Source organism: Simochromis diagramma, unplaced genomic scaffold (genome assembly GCF_900408965.1).
Source record: "Simochromis diagramma unplaced genomic scaffold, fSimDia1.1 OVJJ01000630.1, whole genome shotgun sequence".
NCBI lineage: Eukaryota > Metazoa > Chordata > Actinopteri > Cichliformes > Cichlidae > Simochromis > Simochromis diagramma.
In genome coordinates, this window is record NW_024386927.1 from 1,129,581 (window position 1) to 1,150,623 (window position 21,043).

The window sequence follows — 21,043 nt, forward strand, 5'->3', positions numbered from 1 at the left end:
TGGTAGGAATATACTAAAATACTTGATGTACGTTTTCACTGCGGTCACTAATACCCCTTTAAGGTTTAAGACTAAATGTGTGGCCTGTTTTAGCTCCAAAGAGGAAGGAAACCACAAAGTTCAATGGGAAGATTCATTTTTCCTCGGTTCTCAGGCCAAAGATGTGATGTAATCCAGGCCTGTGTAACTACGAGTAAATCACTAAATCTGCAAGCAAGGAATTAAACTACTGTAAAATATTTCATGGTGGTACAATCGTTATAATACTGCTGACTGATACACCTGAGAAACTATTCATTTCAACACAGACTGAATAAATAAAGAGACCAACGAGTTTTTAACCACGATGGACACTGAAACAGAAGCTGTTCATCTAAATCCCTGAAAACTTAAAGCCAGAGCCAGCGAATATTTCAACATCCTGAAAACAGGATGAAACTCAAGGTTTATTGGTTTACAAAGTACACAAAATTCCTTCCATATTCATTTGTCATTTATGGAACGCCTTCCATCAAAAGCTTTGACATTAAGACTTGACATCAACAGGTATACATGCATCATTAAATAAACAGAAACACACAGGTATTAGAACATATAAAATTGCAAAACACATCCTACCAGCATTGTGTTTTTAATAAAAATAAATAAATTAAGAATCGGTTAGACAAGCGATAAACGTGGGGTGCTGGGATAGAAACTTCTGACCCACGTTTCGAAATGAAAATCATTTTTTTTCCGATTCAGATGAAAGAGCAAAGTCACGCCTCGTTGTGAATGACGCGAAGCTCAAAGTACTGAAATGGGGAAGGTCATATCAGAACATCAAAACAATACTGTGGTCCCAAACGTTAAAATAACACCACCCTGAGCAAAAATAAAGGACGGCTTCGATTCATAGACAACAACTAAATGCATAGAAAACCCTTGGAGTCAAAGTGTTGGTTAACAAATGAGAGTCAGCAGGGGAAGGACATGAATGGAACAGCACAACGTAAGTAACCAACTAATGAAACACAGCTATTATTACATTGTTTTGTTGCTTTGTTTATTCCACTGTGAGCTCAAGTTTTATTGGGATCTCGGTACTGAGGTAACACGTCTCCAGTGGAGGATGTTTGCGTGTCTTCACTTGTGTTCCAGTCGCAGCAGCTGCTCTTTGCCATTAATGGTTAATGAGCGTAGCCGGCCGTCCTCTTCCACCTCAACTCTCTCCTGACCGTTCTCTACAATTCTGCAGAAACAGAGAGCATTTACACCATCTTAATCGTGAGAATCCTTTTACACGTAAATGGGAGCAGCATTCGTACCGCTCGTCTGCTGGTGCAGTGTTTAGTCTGCTGAGATGATGATTAGGCCGGTGTAAACATGGGTCTAACTAAGCCTCACCTCCTACTTCCTTCCTACTCTCCTTAACTCCTGCCTACACTTCAAAAAAAAAAGAGCTGTTTTTTGCAAATTAAATGGCTCCAAATCCCTCCAAATTAAATGGCAAAAGTGTGTTTGGCTCTTTCTTCTTGATGCTGTTGTACTGAACAAAGTGCTGAAAATTACACCGGAAACACCTCTGGCTGCTTCTATACACCGATTCAAGCAACGGATCTTTTCCACTCCGAGGTCGCAATTTGACAAATGTTTCATGGTAAATGCTTCTTATATACGCTTTTCTGCTCATCTGAGCACTCAAAGCGCTTTACACAACTTGTGCATTCACTTCATAGCTAACATTCACACACATTCATTTGGGGTTAGTATCTTGTCCAAGGATATTTGGCATGTAGACTGCCAGGAATCGAACCACCAAGCTTCCGATCAGTGGATGACCAGCTCTACCGCCTGCTACAGCCACCCCATGTTCATGTTGGTTCAGTTTGAAATGAAACCATCCATTTGTCCTATGCACTGATTTGATGTGTCATTTGCAGGCAAAAGTTGGAATTGATTTAAACCAATAAACTGTGTGAATGTGAGCACCTGTATGGAAAGTGTAACCTGCACACAGGAACACCGTGAGGAGTTAAAGGCACAAATGTACAGGACTGGTCCAAGTCTCGATTTTAAATTCACAGTAAGACTGTCCAAAAACATCCATTATCAATCATCTATCAGACCACATTTAGATCACTTTATAAACATCAGGGATTCAAAATGCAATAAGCCACGTCTGATTAAACTGTGACTCTGTGGAAAGGTAAGAAACAAAAAATGTTAAATAATGGTAAGTAATAAGGCGACCTTAAACTGGCAGAAAGCATGAAGCATTTATTCGTATCATCTCCGATCATCTGGCTTTTGCGATGCAAACATCCGTACACGGTGCATGATAGCAGTCAGGAAAAACCTGTGGCAGAAAGCTTAGACCTTTTTCAGATTGATACGATTTGCACAGCAGTTCACAACTATCAGTGACAAATGTGCCACTCAAGGGGTCCAGAACAGAACTCAGAAAACATAGAGCCAGTTATGTTGTTGGACATCCACACAACAGGTTACATGCACTGGAAACACTGGAAATCTTCTGGGTTACAGAACGCGAACGGTTTGTTTACATCAAAGTGACTGTAAGTATAAAGATTGTGGGCTTCTTCCCGCTCACAGACCAGGAACACATGGACATTACAAAGATGGCTGCCATGTGATGAGACTATTACTACAAGATCGCCGCTGTACTAAACCTCAACCAACGTCTGCAAAGCTGATAGCAGGAAACCTTCAGCCTAATCTGACTGTGATCTCAGCTGTGATTAAAAAGCATTCAGTTTTCATACAGTACATCCAGCTGAGGACATTCCTAAAATTCCTCAGAATTCCTCTGAGAATCTGTGTCGGCCAGCTGCTCTCGCTTCATTTTTAACCTGTGAAAAGCTGCTCAAACAGCTGCTTCCCTGACAAGTGATGCATTGAAAGGCCTCACTGTGTTGCTACACCAGGACGCGATGATTTGTGTTCATCTCTCATTAAAGTTCGCACGACTGTTTGGTTTAGAATTGGGCGACACGGAAGCTGAGCTCACTGATGACACCACAGGGATGGAATAAAGATTTGTGCACGATAACTGAGAACACGTTAACCGTACGATGCACATCACTGCTATGTGCACATGAGAGTCGCAGTGAAGATTTTGTCACATGCTATCTGGCAGGTCAGTACCTTTTAGTAGTGATCTTCCTGCCGTTGACGGTCTTGGTGGAGGTAGACACAGATCGAAAGTTGCCCATGCTTCCTCCACCTCCTCCTCCAAAAGAGGTTGATGAGAAAGAGGTGAAGCCGCCTCCTCCCATACTGCCCATTGTTGTCATGTGACCCATGTGACCGATATGACCCACGGCGCTCATGGAGCCAAAAGAACCAAAGGCTAAAAGTAAAAAGTTGATCTGTTTAATTCATTTAAGCAAAAGATCAACGTTGCCAACAGTTTTGGAGCCACTCTGCAGCAGCGGGAGCTTTACGCTGGCTAACAGCTTACCTGGGTCAAAAGGGGAGAAGCCGGCACCGAAGGCTGGGAAACCAAAGCCCCCCAAAAAAGGGCCACCTGTCCGGCTACGACTTGCCCGGCTTTGGTGCCGCCGGCCACTACCAAAAAACGAGTCATCACTAAATGGATCTGCACCTGAGAGGAGAAAGAGTCAGAGCGCAAGAATAACCCAAAGTCTTCAAACATGCAGCTCAAAGCTGGACGCAGTCACAGACTCAGTGATGCAGCTTTGTTCAGCTGAACGGAGGGCTTACCAAAAAAGTCTGCAAACGGGTCTCTGGCACCAAAGAATTCCCTGAAAACATCTTCTGGGTTACGGAACGTGAAAGGTTCATGGAAATGCTCTCCATTGTGGAAGTGCGCCCCTGAAACATCAAGTCAGTCAAAAGTGATGTTAAAAGTGTACATCCGGCCGGAGCCGGAAAATAATTCCAATTCCTTGGAATCGTTAAATCTGCCCGCCTAACGATGCCGCTTATCAGGTCTCGCACTCTCGCGACACACGAAATCAGCTGATTTCGTGTGTCGCTGGAGGGAAATAGTGACGCAGTCTCCAGCGTGGACATTTATTTTTATTATACAAAAGGATGAGAGCGCGATGGTGAAGTGGAGACTGCGGGACAGGAACAACTGCAGCCTGTGTGTGTCAGATGAGTTTACATAACAAGTAGTGTAAGTAGTGTACTGCATTACTTTTAAGAAAAGTGTTGTGTGTAATATGTGCAATAATGACTTTGAGTGATGGGCCCAGCACTGATCACAACAAAGAGGGGAAGCACCTCCAACATGCACAAACATTTGAAACACAGCATGGAATTATTCTGTGGAAGGGAATTGATAACGGGAACTGGAAGTTCCATCCCTCTGTGCACGATTTGACAATCTCCATGGAAAATGTTAAAGTGAACGCGATGACGCCCTCACACACATCGTAAAAATGCTATAAACGTGATCTCGTGCCAGTGTTCAAACCAAACAAACAAAGTTACAGGTGCATTTAAAAAGAGATGCTTACCTCTTCCACCGTTGCTCCCTGTCAGCCCCTCTTTGCCATAACGATCATATATACTCCTCTTGTTTGCTAAAACAGGAAAGTGACAAGTTTCAAAAGCTGAAAACAAACTGTGGGAAAACAGTAATAAATACAATACAGAAATACAAGGATCACCGAAGAGACAGAGTCGTGTGTTTTCACTGAGTCGACCTCAATGAAAACACACCGTCACACACAGATGTGATACAAACCATCAGACAGGACTTCATAAGCCTCTGACAACTCCTTGAACTTCTTCTCAGCCTCCTCTTTGTTCTCTGGGTTTTTATCTGGGTGCCACCTCAGGGCCAGCTTTCTGTACCTGCACACCAGAAGTAAAAGGTGCTGTTGCAGTGAAAACAATGAAAGCATGGCTTTTACCATCAAGGAAAAAGTACAGATGTAAAAGAGCAAAACATGAGCACTTCTGATCTGAATTTTCTGACCAGGTTTCAAAGTGAAATGTGCCGCCATGTGCCAGCTGAAGCCTCGAAGCACGCTGCACAGCGCTATGTCACGCGTCACGTTATTCATGTACATGTCAGAGGGGAAGCTATTACTCTTCTCACAAAGGATAGTTCATTCAGCTCCCAGGTGGTGCAGATGTGACGCAGCTCTGCAGCATTTACCTGTTAGCTTGAACTCCTTCAGCAGTTTATTAATAAAGAACCAGACACAGCCTGAGAAAACTGCAGGCGATGGCATCTCTGTGCAGGTTCTCAGCTAGGACCACATTTAAAACTTCAACTCACGCTTTCTTTATGTCATCTGCAGACGCATCCTTCCGTACTCCTAAAACCTGGTAGTACTCCACCATGATGAGTGGATGACTGGAGAAACTTCAGAGAGCCTGGTGAACCTGAAACAGTGAAGACAGCCACTGCTTATTAGCTTGATCGACTTAGCGGTGAGAAAGTCGGCAGAAATATTGAATTCATGCCTCTCTGGAAGACTTTGGATTTGAGGAAGTCTTTTTGTGGGATCGCAGTCAAACAATCAATTTGTTAAGAAATGTTCCAGACCGAGCCGAGTGCCTGAGATGTGTTTGCGTGGCATCTATAATAAGATTAGATCAGATTCTCTTAACAACAGATACGAAACTACACTGGCTCCTTCATTACCTTATTCAGCAAAGAGGCACTTCCAACGTGAAGCGCGTGTTGCATTAGTTTCTAGAGAAACCGAATGCTTTAATAAAAGTCAAGATGAATCAGGTTTCAGAAGTATGAACAGTTGGGTGCTGAAAGGAATTCTGTGAAACTCCACACAGAAATGGTGGTGCTGGTTCCCAGGATGTTCCTGCTGTGAGGCAACAGTGCACCACCATGCTGCCTCATAGGATTTATTTACTTCCAGGGTGGATTACTGTAATTCGTTATTATCTGAAAAGTCTTCAGCTGATCCAAAAAGCTGTACTAAGAGTACTGACCGGGACTAGAAAGGGAGAGCATCCTTCTCATACTGGCTTCCTGTTAAATTCAGTACTGAATTTAAAATCCTGATCCTCACATACAAGGTCTTGAATGATCAGAGCGGATCTCAACTTGAAAACCTCACAGCACCGTATGAGCCTGATAGAGCCCTTTGCTCTCAGGCTGCAGGCTCACTCGTGGTTTCCAGGATGGAAACTAAGTCCTTTGTGTGACTGTTGGGTCTTTACTCACAACACGAAGCTGTTGTTGTGATTTGGTGTTTTAGAAATAAAACAGAATTTAACTGAAATTGAAATGAACATTTATGCATTTCTCTGGCACAGGGCGTTTCCAGGGGTAATGGGTGGGACTGTGTGATATGGTGTTTTTATGCTCACTGTACACAGAGCGTGACGTGACATCACCTGGTGCTTCGACCTCTCGACTTTTGTAACCTGGCACGTTGCGCCATGGCCACTGCAGCCGGGTTGAAGATACGATCGTGTTGGTTTTTATTGCCATTTTAATGATGTTCCAGCTCAGGAGTTAAAGGGGAACAGTTTAAAAAGTTTGCAAAGTCCTTGCTTCCAGTTGCAACTTCTTCTCTTCCAATATCAGCACTCATGTGGTGGTACTATCTGAGGCGTCCTGCGCCTTAACCACGGGCAGCGATAGAGCAGTGCAGAGGCTATACTGACGCCCTTAGCCCGATCCCTGCTCTGGTACAAAAGGATTAAAAATAAAAACGACATTATCAACAAGAACCTTTGTGGTAATTTTTAAGGTCCCACCTGGTGAGAATTCTGTTAAAATAACAGGTTAAAACTGGCCCAGTAAGTGGAACTCTCCCTTTAGAGAGGCAGCGAGGATCACAAAGCAAACATGAGCGAATGCTGTTGATGGCTGTGGGACACACGCTGCTCTACCACTGAATCAGATGCTGTGTCATAAGGTGGAAAAGGGCTCCCCCTGGTTCAGTGTAGGCAGGTTATGAGGTCTCCTGATCATTTTGAGTTATAATTCTGTGGATCAGTCATAATGTTGTACTTTATAGTTAGTTTTCATTTGGACTTTTTCTTTTTAATCCAGTTTAATTTGGAGAGTGGGCTTGCTCGCTTCAGCTTTATTGGTTGTAAATGTTTCGTTTCAGTTACTTTAATTTCTACTAGTTTCAACCTTAGTATTAGTCTTTTTATATGAGCGTTATTAAAGCATGGAGGGCATGTGCCGTGATTCAGAAAAATCGGTGCAGGTATTACAACAAAAACAGAACTTTTTGAAAGCAGCGCCACTCTTCGAATTAAAAATAACTGTGAAAGACTTTGATTGTTCCGAGCTCCACCTTTCAGTGTTCTGAACATAAAGATGTAGTTCAGCCCTGTGAGCCCCTCCTGTGCACAGACGTGTGGCCTGAACATGAAGACCAACAGCTGTGTCTCGACTTTTATCTGCCAGCTACATAAATAGTCTGAAAACAGGCAGACTGAGAAGATTTAAACGTAAAATGGAAGAATGCCTTTCAGTTACCATCTGAACCGGACGAAAACTCACTGGGCTTCACTTCTCTGAGCGGAACCCAGAGTAGCTGCTGCTACCCGGCTAACAAGGGCTGAAAGAGCCGCTAATGGTAACAGCGAGAAGACTAAACATAAGTATATTCAACAGAAAGCGATCTCACTGAAACACTACTCGTACCAGTAGCCGCTTGGCGAACCTACAGTAAGCTAGCTCTGGCCGGCAGTAAACAAAAGTCGCCATAACATGAAGGCTATCAGTCTTACCCAGCGGAGGATCGGCAGCCTGCACTCTCAGTCGGTTTGTCGAGCAGACACACGGTCTGATAATTGGGACGTGACAGAAACTAAAGAGGTTTATTCATCTTCAGCAATCTGCACATTCTCAGATTTAACACAACGTCCTGTTTCTTTCTTCTTCCCCGCCTCGCGTCTTCTTTAGCTACGACGCTTAACAACAAGCTTAGCGTCTCTATACCGCCGCCCACCGGCCACAGGCTGCATAGCTGCTGACCACTCGCTGAAGTGTCCAGGATTTGGACAATCATTAAACATTTCCAAACAGACGTATGGGAACTCGTCTGTCGTATACTTTTACCCACTGTCAGTATTCACAGCATGTTGCGTGTCTAACACCAGCACTGTACAGAACCTGGATACAGAAACGTCTTGAACACGCACGCCACAAAGACATGCATGCCAGGTTCATTGGCTGTAGGTGTGCACAGTTGTCTCTCAGCAACAGATTGGTGACCTGTCCATGGTGAACCCCACCTCTTGTCCCACAACATGTAGGATGGGGTCCGGCCGAAATATGACAGTGAATGAATTACACTAGGAGAGCATCAGCTGATTCTCTGGAACCTTTGTCTGGTTGGTTCTAGCTTCTGGTGATTACCAGAACTTTTTGATCCAGGTGTTTTTCATGTGAACTTTCTATGAAATATAAATAAAAAAACAAACAAACACTTGAATACCACGGGCTCTTGAGTTATTTTTCTCTTAAGGTATCCTGCTTTTGTTCCATTTCTTTTCATGCTCAGTCCATACAGGTAATGTGAAGTATCGGCTATTAAAAATGAAACTAAGTTAACTGAATGCTGTACACAAGTCAGGGGACAGCTAAGGTACAGAAACATGACTGACAAGAAACAGAGTAACACAGGGAAGTTCAGTAAAAGGAGAGGACATAAAGTCTTGTGATGCTTTGCACCTCTAATTAAAGCCATGATGCAGTCCATTTATACAATACAAATTGTATTTGTTTAAGCAGGCATGTGATCAGGAAAGAAGGAACAAAATGAGTGAATACAGAAAACAGGCTGCAAGAACCAGTGAAAAATAAAGTATCCTTTGTTATGCCAGTGTGACCGAAGGAGCTGGACATGGAAATAGGCTTTATTTTAGCAGCTTTGAGGTTGCCATGGAGGTCATTGTAGTCATGGTCGTCATGGCAATGGTGGGCACAGCGATGTCTTTAAAAATGGACTGTGTGACACCAGAATGTGACACTTTATTCTCGCTGAGCGTTCCGATGATCATCTGCCGCATCTCCCTGCTGGCATCGCCACGCACAGCAAGCAGCGCCTGGATGTGCTCCTCCCTACAGAGAGCCGGAGGGACAAACAACCTCAGCCACGTATAGGCAAACTCATTATAGACACATGCTGTATTCCGCGTGGTGTTGATGGCCTTGGTAGCACTGTCACGGCTCACTCGGTGATCAGGCACACTTCAACATTAGTTGAGGCACTCTCTTTTTAAACTAAGTCTGAAATGCTTTTTTCTCATGGCACGGTCATGCTTAACAGAAAGAACACCAACACGATTCAGCGTGCACGCCCTCATCAAGATGTGTAAACAGATTGCATGAAAAACTCTCGTTTCTAACGCTGCGACGTCAGGAGCAAATTCCCACCTGGAGTCAGAGTGGAATATTAATCAGTTCATGTTTTAACTTTGTATGTCTTCCTTCCAAAGAGCACTTTAACCAGAAGCATTTCAAAGTGGACATGAAGCACTACATGTACAAAGGCGAACTTACACCATGGAGCTCTGCTCTCAAAGGCTGACACAGATGTGATTCTGTCTGTGAAGCTGGATTTAAGAAATAAATTTTATAAACTTTATAAAATTTTATAAAGGTTATAAACTTTTATAAATAAAAGTTTATAACCTGGTGATGCAACCTTGTGTACTGACAGAAGATGGCGCCAAACACTCAGAAATGTAAGCTACACAGACACCGTTACAGCTCTGTCAGGTTTGGACAGCAGGGCTCAGTAAATGAGCGTTATACATTTAGTGCTTAATGTGCACTTAAAGCTCCAAATCAGTAAACACACAGCATTGAGAACAGTAAAACTGACAACTAAAATGTATCAAATGAAAAAACTATACCTGCACACGAGAGGCAAACACTTGAATATTTAATCCACTATAAGTTTGTTAGAAGCTGCTTGATTTCTTTGCCCTGGTTCCCAGCACCAGTTTTGGATCTCCATTGTGGTTCCTTATAACTGCCACGGAGTCTTTCTTTTAAGTCTGTTTCCTGCAGCCCGCGTTTGGGTCATCACTCGTGGTGGTCTAATGGCTGCACTGTCGCAGCAAAAGTGTCTTGAACCCTGGCTGGGGCCTTTCTATGTTCTCCCTGTGAGCGTGTGGTTTCCTCTGACTACATCTTCCCTCAGTCTAAAGGCATGCATGGATGTGAGGTAGATATATAGAATAAAGTGTTGGTTAAGCTTAAAAATAAATAAATACTATATGAATGTGAGTATGTTGCATTACTCCTACACTAAACACACACCTAACAATAAGTACTTTGATTTTTAGGAATGAGTTTGATGACACGTTCTATACTTCCAGATAAATCCAGCTTTACAGACAGCGTTACATCTATATCAGTCTCTGAGAGCAGGAAGTACTCTCTGTGCAAACTGTCCTGTTTCATTTTACTAGCAGACTTCACAGCTTTTTCTTTTTTTTAACTGTTAATTATTGTCAGCCACTCCTTGGCCATGAATGTCATGTGACACTGTGCAGCTACAGTAGAAATGTATTGTGGTGGGTAAAAACCTTATTTTAAGGAAAAGCAACCTAATGTCTTTTATTCAAACTCAGATCTGACTGGTGACACTATTTGTGTAGGTTTTTTCAGGGTAACTACTGCAATTAAAGCTTATGCTATTTCCTCAAATGACCATGAAAGCAGCAATGTGAGAGAAAAAAATGTTTAGTGTAAATGTGCCATATAAAAAAACGATCCCATCATTTCAGTTCTTGCATATGTCTAAAGTACCATGCTGGAAATATGGGAATGATGCTGGCAACAGCTGGAATGCTAGTCAGCGTTAGCATGTGTCTGTGTACCTGATATCAGGATATTTAGACACCAGCGTGGAGACCTCCAGGAACAGCAATGTGGGGTCAGTCAGCTTGAACACTTCTGCAATAGCAGTGATGGCACCACAAAGCCAGTCCGTGTCCTCACCCTACATGGTTAAAAAACAAAAGAGAACCAAGAATTTTTTCATGTGCTGCTGTGTGAGGATCGCGTGTATCATCTGCTTGGCTGTTAAACTCTTCACAGTACATCAATTAGAGTCAGGGTACAAAATCCACACGAAAACAAAACTTGAAAGAGTCAAGTCTGAGCTCATTTAGGTCAATATAAGAATGAATGAGGTATTATGTTAAATTAATATACATTTGAAATACATTTTAGGAAGTCAGACATTATTGTAGTTCATTGTTTTGATTCATCTGAAACATTGTAGTCACTCGAGATCCTGGATTTTTGATTTTCATGAGCTACAAGCCGTAATTATCAAAATGAGAGAAGAAGCACACACTGTCCACATATTTCCATACCAAAGAGCACTGCACACGTGTGAACTTACCGCAGCCAATTTTCTAAAGAGGAACTTGAACTGATCAGCTTCCTTCATCATCCTTTCAGCTCCCTCCTTTCTCTCGTCAGGGTTTTTAAAAGTGATCCTCTTTTGCATCACTGCTTTAATGTACTCGACTACCACCCTGCGCAGGGCCTCACTCGTCATCTCCTGCACACAGCACATAGAGCAGGTTAGGCCTCAGAGTAGAGTTACACTACAGCTGTGGAAGCTACGCAAACAGCTCAGACCTACATGCTGAAAACATCGTTATTCAATTTCACTGGACTCTACGGCTGTTTGCAAAACTTCTACCTGATTGAAAGGTTTCTTAATCTTGTTGAAGTCATTGAAATAGTCCTCCACCGTCACACAGATGGTATCCACAGCATGAGAGCCTGTCAGCCACTTCCTGGTCAGCAGTTCGTTCAAGTGACTCTGGAAAATGCAATGAGAGAACAATTTGTAATCAGTATATAAACATCTGAGAGGAAATTCTTATCATTCATTCGTAATGCTAAAATAAATCCTCAGTTTAAGAGGTTTCACAAGTTCCTGTGAAACAGCTGCACCAGCTGTTTCACAGGAACTCAACTGCACCCTCGAAATCTTATAATAAGAGAATTTGTCTGAAATCAGAGTTTGACTCACTTTCAGCTGATAAATCTGTAAAGTTTTTGTGTTGTTATTGTTACAATGTGTGAGCAAGGAGAGCAGGCTGCTCATTTACTCGCTCAAAGACCCTCGAAGCAACAACACCTAATATACAGCAGATTCATTTGTCTCTTATTGATCAACAGGATGGATTTAAATGTGATTATAAACACCTATATTCCTTTGAAGTGGACACCAAAATAGTAGCTAAATGCTTTGCTGCAAGACTAGAGAAAGTACTTCCTCTGAAAGCCGTGGACTGAACGTGACAGGCGTGTTTTCTGGACCACCCAAACAGTCAAACACTACTTTCAGGCTCCGTGCATTCAATGAACACGACTGGCATCCTTTTATAATATATTTAATAAAAATCTGATTACAATATCAGACCGGAGTTTTTTTTTTTTAATAGAAAATGAAACTAGAAATACAACAAACAACATATAAACATGTCGTAACTATAGTATTATTAAAAACATACTTTGTTTTTTTACCTCAAGATCAAGGAAAACTTCATCTAACAGGAACTGACAACCCTCCTTTGCCACCTCATTGAGCGTCCTCTCTATGGCAGCATCACTGTCAGTGGGCTCTGATGACTGAGAGTACTTCCTCTTCAGGCTGTTGATGGACTCCCTGAGTGACAGATGGGACTGTTTACAAATGAATCTTCATAACACGACTGAGCCATAAAGCAGTTTCACTGACAGACAGCATCAGCGGTGAGCCGCTTTCACCAGCCTGTGTTTACAGAACATATCACACCCTAGTGGCTTATATCAATATTGGCATATTTTTGCATGTTTTCTCACCATAACTTCCAGAACACCACTTCTGAATTTGTGATGCTTTTTAAACACGAAAAAAACAGCATGCAAACGTTTTGAAAACGAATCAAAACATAATAAATAATACAAGGACATATAACCTTATAACTGTTTAAACAGTACAGTCATTGCTAAATGTAATACCAGTAAAGCATGAATTTGGGTAAAACCTGTGGAACAATAAAAAACACACGATGCAACATCTTCCAGCTGACTGCAGTTCATAAAGAGTGACGGAGGACTCTACGAAGGACTGAGTAGCACACATTGCTGACAGTGGCTTATACTGAACATTTCACAGCATCAACCAATAAGCAGAGGCCTTTGTTATGAAAAAGGGACAATCCTGTGAAATTCTTATAATGGCTGTCCCATTACTTTTATTTTGAAAATCAACACATACCTGTGGTCAATAAAGTAACTTCCTGTATAACACTAAGGGCTTATATTTTGAAAATCCAAAAATGTCTGAAGCACATTTTCCTTCTATTAGGAAACTGAGGGCTTTTATTTTGAAAACTTGACACACTTTGTCCCTTCTGTTAGCCGCTGCTGTCTCTTGTGCACCAGGATGTGTGTAACAAACAGGAGCAGCTGATGAAAGTGATTTGCCTTCATTAAGATCTCAGCACATCACAGCTCTCCACAGCTGTATGTCTGAGCTTGAGCTCAGTGTCGCTGAGCTCTTACTGTATCAAGCACAGGTAAAAACAGAAATCTTCAACAATCTTTGCCAGCACACTGCCAGCCAGTGTGATTTGAACTTGTCTGAGATCATTCGTAGATGTGGTGTCACAATCTTAGGTGTTCATGCCAAGCGCCTGCCCGCCCAGCGAGCTGAGGACAATACCCCATCAGTCTGTTATGGCCGATGGGGTGAATTACAGAGTAATCCACCTCTTATTTGGATAATATGTTAACACTAGTTCATGAATGAAATTACAACTCACTTAAATGTCTGGCAGTTGTTAATGATGGCTATCATATACTGTACATAACACTGAGGCAGCTGCCTGTCTCTCAGGTGCTCTTCTTTGTAGCTCACCGCCTCCTCCCTGTACCTGCAAACAAAACACACATAGTTACTGGTAAAGATGTTTCCGTACTTTGTTCTCTTACTTGGAATTACTATTCATTATTAGCTACTTTTAATTTGGAGAACCGGGGACTTATGAACCACGTTGAGGGTGTTCATTTTGGGCCCAATGTTGCAAGATGCACTTGTAGCACACTTCCCAATGAAGTGAGAACAGAAACAATTAGAACCGGATTCACATCACAACAGGTTTATTCATCACAATGATCCGGATTCTCTCAAATGTTTAACAGCTTCTATTCAATGATTAATGACAAAGCCTCATCACGCTGGTTTTAACTGCTCCACAGTTTTCAGAGAACTGTGTGAATTGTTTCAATCTGTCAGTCTCACAATAAGTCAACACTAGAAAATGCAGACTAATAATTCTCGCACACATTTTAAACAATGGTTATGTTGTGTGAAACTGTGGTGTGAGGGTGCGCAAAAAGACAGCAGATGGAATAAGAGTACTATAAGGCCATTAGTATATAGTGCTGTGCAGCCTCAGTTCATTAAAATTGCTGGTGAATGATTTTACCTGCAGCACCAGAATGGAAATAAAGGTATTTGTCAGTGTAACTACACGCAGTGAGTTGTCCCTTAGTGTACACCTCAGTGGAACTATTAAGTCCTCGTGAAAAAAGTGGTGCAGACAAGGAAATAGCTGCAGGAAAATACAAGTTTGTTTGCACAGCGCTAGGGTTTGCATATGTCTGAGCATGAAAATCAAGGCCTGCAACTCACTACTCCAGGAGGAGCTTATCATAAAGCTGTGGTTTAAATGACACCTTCATAAAATTCAAAATCACACTGACATTCTTCTTGAACTGTTACAAGAAAAGTAAAAAAAGCGTATGACAGAAATACCTGAGGAGGAAAGTGTTCATTTGTTTCAGGCAAAGCTTCAGAACCTTTTCTTTAAAATCTCCATCAATCTGTGCAGCAACTTGTAGGTTCTGCTCAAACATCTGAGGAGTCGAGACAGAATCAGAGGAGCACTTTCAAGAAGCAAGTACAACGTAGCAGACATCACACAGTACACTGAATGTCACAGCAAATCCTTCAAACTGCAGTCAGTGAGGGACAGCTTCAGTCTAATACTGTGCCTGAAAAGTTTCCATGACCCCGATACTTCCCCCACCACGCTTTAGATCTCACTTTTTCTTCATCAAGTGCAGTGAAAATAAACTGCTTTTAACAATGAGCAGTGTTGGAGAGTAACTAGTTAAACATAACCAAGTTTAATTACAGTCGTATAAAACTATCTCCTCCTTTCTGTGCTCTGCCTCTTCTCTGCCAACCAAAGTGCATTACTGCAGCAGTGACCCAGGCTGAGGCAGGTGAGCATGCCAGTGAATAAGCAGAGACAAATGTTTACAGGAATAAAAATGGTGCAATATCAAAAGACACCAACCTAACAGAACGTGTGGAACCTGTAAAGGATCCTCTGCTACTGTTGAAACATTTTTACAAATAATCAAGTGTAGTGTGTTTCTAGTAGTTAAACTAATTAAAATAGTTACTTGGCTTGTTACATTTTAAAGAGGTAGCTAGTAATGCTATTGAAAAAACAGGCGTGGTCTGTAATATGAGTGTTGACGCTAAGTAAAAAAAAACAGCGTGGACATCATCTGGCTGAGAACATTCACACGAGGCGTGTTATCAACACGGCTGAAAATCTTACAGCTCTGTACGGGCTCACTCCTCACAGGGAGCTGCGTGTTACCTGAAAGACGATGGCCGGCAGTGTGGTCTGATAGTACCCGTCTTGATCAGCCTCAGGCTCTGTGTCCTTTTGCCAGTCTTTCTTATCCGTTTCCAGGGCCTTGCGCAGCCAGCCTGTTATATTAGACTAAAGACATGAACGTCAAACAGAAACAGGAATTGACTTGATTTCTGTTCCTTGTGACATATTATCATTTTTAATGAGATGCTGACATTACAAGTTACAGATATGAGGACATGAGGAGTTGGTTTCTTTTGCAGTTGGATGTTCAAGGAGCCGGTCTACTGTAGTGCAGCACTCAGTTTTTAATTACATGAGAACTTAAACTGCACAATATACTGTATAAATAATTACAGGCACAATAACTTGAATGAGACAATCCAGAGAGTTCCTGGTAGCAACTTACTGTAAAGGTCTTCACATATTTGCTGAGCAGGTCGTCCACCACCTCTCGCGGCAGCAAAGGCTCCAGCTGGTGGATGTCACACTCCGAACAGAGCTCTGGATGGCCCATCATCTCCACGCTGGGACAAACACACACACTCGTTCTATAACAGTACATCTCAACAGTAGTAAGATGCCCCAGGGTTGGGTCAGTTTAAATACATGCTTCCAAGCAAAGACTCGCAAAGTGTGCTTTGTGTGTGTACCTCTTATATGTGTTGAGGACCCACGTCAGAAGAGACACAATCTCATTAGCCTCCAAGTCCTCAGAGGCCAGTTCTTTGACACGCGTGGACACAGCATTATGGTAAAGACGGAAAAACCTGAAACACGCATACAGGGTGCACATGTGGGTGAGCACGTCTCTGAATACAACACACAAAAGCATACATGTAGAATATATCATTGACTCGTGTTTATTTAAAAAGGACAATGCATACGAACGAGCACTTAAATATACCAGATTTAGCCAGACTCATTTTCACATGTAGTCCTGGCGGGGGGCTACTAATTGTACAAAGCCCCTTTACCTCACTATGGAAAGAGTTTGATAGATCTGCAGAGCTTCAGTTTTTTAGTGATGTACAAATAAGCTGAGGATTGTTGGGACTGAAAGACATTTATAAACATTTAACATAAATGTGACTTCACACTCTTACAAGAAATGATATGGCTGACCTGTTGAATGTGTTGTAGTGTGGGGGGAAACACTGCACCATGAGATTTTTGACAACAATCAGATCATCCAGAACATATTTCCTGGTTATTTCTAGAAGACGAACCAGCCACATTTTATCAGCCTCTCTTGTGACTGCTTGTGTGCCCTCAATGCGGGTGCTGACTGTACCCTCCAACACCTGCAACAGAATCCACCAAAGGCTTCATAAATGCTCACTGGCTTTGTGGCTGCATCAACCATGAGTGCAAACACAGGTTTAAATGAGTCAAAGGGGTCTCCATAAGTGGATGGAGATCACTGCAGACATACACCAGTCCTACAGCTGACAGAATACTAACCACATGGTCAGAAATACAAAGACTGAAATATTTTATGAAGAAAATGAAAATAAAAGCAAAGGCAAATTAAATGTAAACAAGTTTTGGATAAGTACACAAACACAATGACTGAATCGATTTAAGAAGAGTTGGCAGGTACTTAAAAAGATGTGGAGAGTTTTCAGACCCTTTGAAATTGTTCCTGTTGTTTTTTTCTCTCAGTATTTACAAAGTATTATCCTGTTCTGACCTCAAACATCTTGTCCTTCCACTTTTTGGGCCGCCCAGGCGGGATGAACCCAGTCTGCTTTTTTCGGTCAACCATACGCCGATCAATCTTCTCCTCCCGCTCAATGATACGAACTACTGACACCAGCATGGTGGGGTCACGACGAACTGTTACCATGGACCGCTGCAGTACCATCCATAATTGTTTAGCCAGCTCGTCTGACAGTCCCTGAACCTGGAAGAGAACAGAGAGAGCGAAAGCTTTTTGAGCGGCTTCTCTACAACTACCTGTGTTGAACCAGGCCATATTTTTAATCACAGGATTTTTTTGTCTGGTTAAATAAAGGTTAAAAAAAAAAAAAAAGAAGGAACACAAGTTAAGGCATTGGTGTCACTTCATGAAGCCAGTCAAACTATTTTTTACTCATAAACTGTATTTTTTTTAAACACTTTTACCATCTGAGATTTTTATTCATTTTTTCAGACGTAGCTCTTTTATGCCTTTTCAATGCTTTCAACATCAGAGTTTTCAAATGACAAAGTACCCGCACTGTGTGTGAATGACACTGACTTGTCCAATCAAATTCTTAAACAAGGCAGGTACTGCCAGTTGACCGGGCGCACGAACTTGTACCCAAGAGGACAATTCCAAGTGACAACTGGAACTCGGCTTTGCATGTATTCCACATGCATATTATTTGCATGAACTTTAAGCACACTGTAATGGAGTTTGACCACCAAATGTATTCTAGCAGGCACGTGCGCGCAACCACACAGGTATCTGAGCAAACTTATTTGTAACGTTTGTTGTATTTTGTGATGGATTTTGTTCCAAGCTATATTTTTAGGGGCAAGGCTGCCACTGGGCCAACTCTCTGCGTCGACTTTGCCATGTTCGCTTACATCTTCAAAGTAGATGGAAATGAGATGCATGTCACTGGTGTTCTTGCTGTCCATACGGTACTGCTCATACATGAGGTCATCACGTGAACACTCCAGCTCCATCAGCTTCCTGTGGGCCTGCAGCAGCTCTGCCTGCTCTATCAGCTGCTGTGTCTCTCCCACTATCTCTGGCACTAGACACAAAGCAAAGGAAAAAGACACCCACGCCAGTAAAAACCAAGAGCAGATAAGGTTTCTATAGTAACAGAATATTGTTGGCATCTTTTAGATTGAAGTTTTTAGGTTCAGCTAAACTTACCAGAGAAGATATTTTTTAGGTTTTCCACAGCAGCAGCCAGCTGGCTGTGCTGAACTACAGCATCCTTGACATCTTTTAGGTTTTCAATGGTGTTAATGCTCTGCCTCCAGTCTTTACTGACATCAGCCAATGAACTCTGGATATCTTTGACATCTAGCAGAGCACTGTGCAGCTGGGTCAGTCCAGTCCGAACACCATCCAACTGGGACTGAATGGCTGCCTGAAGAACATCAAGGACCACCAGGAAACAGATTCATGTTCAGCATCATTGTTGAATTACTGTGACTTAATAACCTTGTGCTATATACAAATGCTTTGCTTTCTTGTTTAACGTGTATCCATCTACTGTGTAGATTACTAATGAATACATTCTCTATAAAAAAGCATACCTTTATCTTAGCTGTTATTGAATTAAATACTAGACATTGCTAAGATAACAATAACAGTACACACAGAGGAAACGTCACCTTGAGCCGCGCTTCCACTGACGCCTTTTTACGGGCTTCTCTTCTTCTGTATTGCTCCACTTTATCCAGCTGATCTGACCTCTGCAGCATCCCTGCCACACGCTGCACTGCAGTGGCAACTGCCTCCCTGCTTGTTTCCTCCATAGTCCTGCTCAGCAAATAAGGTGTCAGGTGTGTCCAAAGGTTTCCACACGAGGACCTGCTTAAAGAGAGAAATATCGAAAGGGCTGATCTTTATGTAGCAATGCTTTGCTTTACAAACTTTAACACTCATGACTGGTTTAGATACCTTGATTATTGTGGACATTAAACACTACGTGTATAAAGGCTAATTTACACCATAAAGCCCAACTCTAAAACCTGGCAGGAATTTTCAGTCTGGATTTAAGAAGTAAGTGTTTTGAACATGTTTAGCACCACCGTGTGCCAGTAATTCAACCTAATTCAGTTTGATCTACAGATGCTCTTATCACTGTAATAACATTTTGAACGCTGTAGGCCATAACAAGATCATCTGTATCCTTCTCCAACTCTGTTTCTGTGCTGTGATGAGCTCTGAAACTTGACTGAAATGCTTCAAATAAGCGATTCCTCTGCAGATGATCAGTTAGCTGTTTAGCAACTACTCTTTCAAGAATTTGCGATAAAAGGAAGGTAGTTAGCCACTGGTTTTGGGGACTGTATGCTGCGGGTCTAAGATGGTATTCCACTTGTGAAGACACATACAGATTTCAAGGTCCTGTTTATAAAACCAACAATGCTGTGCAATTATTGAAGGTAAAGTCTAATCCTGACACATCACATGCACGTGAATGTCACGTCCATTATTTTCTTCCGGTTATCCCATCCGGACGAAGGGGCGCTGGAGCTGTCACAGAGCAAGACGCGGACTAAACTCTGCTCTGTCGCAGGGATAGAAAGCCATTTCCAAATGACTCCGGCACAGCCTTTGTCTTCTCCACAGTACTTCACTGGCAGACACTGTTAAATGGCTTCTGTGGTCCTAATGCCGCCGCCTAACGTTAATGCAACACAACAAAAGCTAGTGTTGTTTTTGCACTGACAGCTATAACACCGCATCCGAACACAGTCGTGACTGGATCAAGTATAAAATTCAACTAACGGTGAAATGAAAACAGATGATCCAACGTAGTAAATGGATGCTAAGCTAACAACAGGCGAAAACGTCCCAGTGTCAGCGGCAATACAACAAGCTAGTTCTTCAGACCCGGAAACTTACCTCACTTAAGGCAAAACCAGAGGGAAGACAAAAACCATATCTACCAGTATTAAATATATTATTATTTCAACTAACACAGCCTTTGTTGTCGTTGTTCAACTTCCTGCTCCCAGCAGCGCAGGAGACGCCTGCTGCTCCTTCTTCTTGGCTGTTGACAAACAACGAATTGGTGAAATACCGCCACCAACTGGTATGGAGTGTGGATCCACGTGTCACACAAATGCGTTTGTCCAAGATAATTAAATACGGCCTGATAACTTTTGCTTCCTGATTTATTTCTAAGTCAATCAATTAAATCTAGTTTAAGATTAAATCCATTTAGGCTTTCAATCAGTTTTCTTGCTTCTTCCTCATACAGTGTAATATAACATTCTCTGTTGTCTCATCAATACTCACATTTTTCATTGCAATGTTTCCCTAAAACGAATAGTTTAGCCCAGTGTGCCGAAATCTTTTTTTCTCCTCCTTCCTGTCCTTTCTTTCTCCCATTGTTTTTGTCATCTCTCCTTCATTTTGTGTTTGTGTTATATTTTATTTTTATTGTACTAAAGCTGAACAAAAACAGTTTTTGGTTGCACATTTTTTTAATGTGTAATCCAATCCAAGTAGAGCACGATTTAAATACACAACTTCGGCGTGCTGTGCAAAGCACCCCCAAAGATTTCTTACTTTTTTGACAATATTTGCTGTTTGTGTGACACACTACTAAAAATATAAAAAGCATACAGTACTGTACTTGGCTGAGATGTAATATTTTAACAACAACAAAAAAGGAGCCACATTCAGGTAAAAGTGTAAGATCAAATGATCTGTAAATCAAGAATAATGTTGGATCAGTGTTTCAATATTTATATCCTT

The 21,043-nt window shown here is 41.9% G+C and overlaps 2 protein-coding genes across 4 annotated transcripts; both read right to left on the reverse strand.

Moving 5' to 3' along the window:
• Positions 1-407: 407 nt before the first annotated feature.
• LOC120736720 (dnaJ homolog subfamily B member 6-like) lies at positions 408-8,271 on the reverse strand. The gene is made up of 8 exons (XM_040037005.1): positions 7,699-8,271; positions 5,258-5,364; positions 4,718-4,827; positions 4,488-4,553; positions 3,727-3,837; positions 3,464-3,607; positions 3,148-3,352; positions 408-1,231 (listed from the first exon to the last, which is right to left on the reverse strand). Exons 2-8 carry the CDS (start codon positions 5,320-5,322, stop codon positions 1,126-1,128), a joined length of 807 nt encoding a protein of 268 aa, XP_039892939.1. The 5' UTR covers positions 5,323-5,364; positions 7,699-8,271; the 3' UTR covers positions 408-1,125.
• Positions 8,272-8,417: 146 nt separating this feature from the next.
• Positions 8,418-20,357, reverse strand: exoc3 (exocyst complex component 3). Of its 3 annotated transcripts, none has more exons than XM_040037001.1 (16): positions 20,261-20,357; positions 18,946-19,144; positions 18,479-18,698; positions 18,181-18,353; positions 17,300-17,512; positions 16,732-16,910; positions 16,260-16,376; positions 16,016-16,133; positions 15,610-15,735; positions 14,751-14,851; positions 13,756-13,866; positions 12,473-12,614; positions 11,640-11,762; positions 11,334-11,495; positions 10,804-10,925; positions 8,418-9,034 (listed from the first exon to the last, which is right to left on the reverse strand). In XM_040037001.1, the coding sequence occupies exons 2-16, from the start codon at positions 19,087-19,089 to the stop codon at positions 8,830-8,832; spliced, it is 2,256 nt and encodes a 751-aa protein (XP_039892935.1). In that variant the 5' UTR covers positions 19,090-19,144; positions 20,261-20,357; the 3' UTR covers positions 8,418-8,829. The 3 variants fall into 3 exon arrangements, with proteins under 3 accessions (XP_039892935.1, XP_039892933.1, XP_039892934.1); XM_040036999.1 differs by having other exon boundaries at positions 20,186-20,343; XM_040037000.1 differs by having other exon boundaries at positions 18,946-19,147; positions 20,186-20,343.
• Positions 20,358-21,043: the final 686 nt, after the last annotated feature.

What these genes read in the sequence shown, in the direction of transcription:
- LOC120736720 (XM_040037005.1), bottom strand. Translation starts at nt 5,322, where the DNA reads ATGGTGGAGTACTACCAGGTTTTAGGAGTACGGAAGGATGCGTCTGCA. An exon ending in CCCGTTTGCAGACTTTTTTG is followed by an intron (nt 3,608 to 3,726) that starts GTAAGCCCTCCG and finishes TTCTCCTCTCAG; the next exon opens with GTGCAGATCCATTTAGTGAT. An exon ending in CTTCTCCCCTTTTGACCCAG is followed by an intron (nt 3,353 to 3,463) that starts GTAAGCTGTTAG and finishes TTTTACTTTTAG; the next exon opens with CCTTTGGTTCTTTTGGCTCC.
- exoc3 (XM_040037001.1), bottom strand. Translation starts at nt 19,089, where the DNA reads ATGGAGGAAACAAGCAGGGAGGCAGTTGCCACTGCAGTGCAGCGTGTG. An exon ending in TGCCGGCCATCGTCTTTCAG is followed by an intron (nt 14,852 to 15,609) that starts GTAACACGCAGC and finishes TCGACTCCTCAG; the next exon opens with ATGTTTGAGCAGAACCTACA. An exon ending in ATGAACACTTTCCTCCTCAG is followed by an intron (nt 13,867 to 14,750) that starts GTATTTCTGTCA and finishes TTTTGTTTGCAG; the next exon opens with GTACAGGGAGGAGGCGGTGA.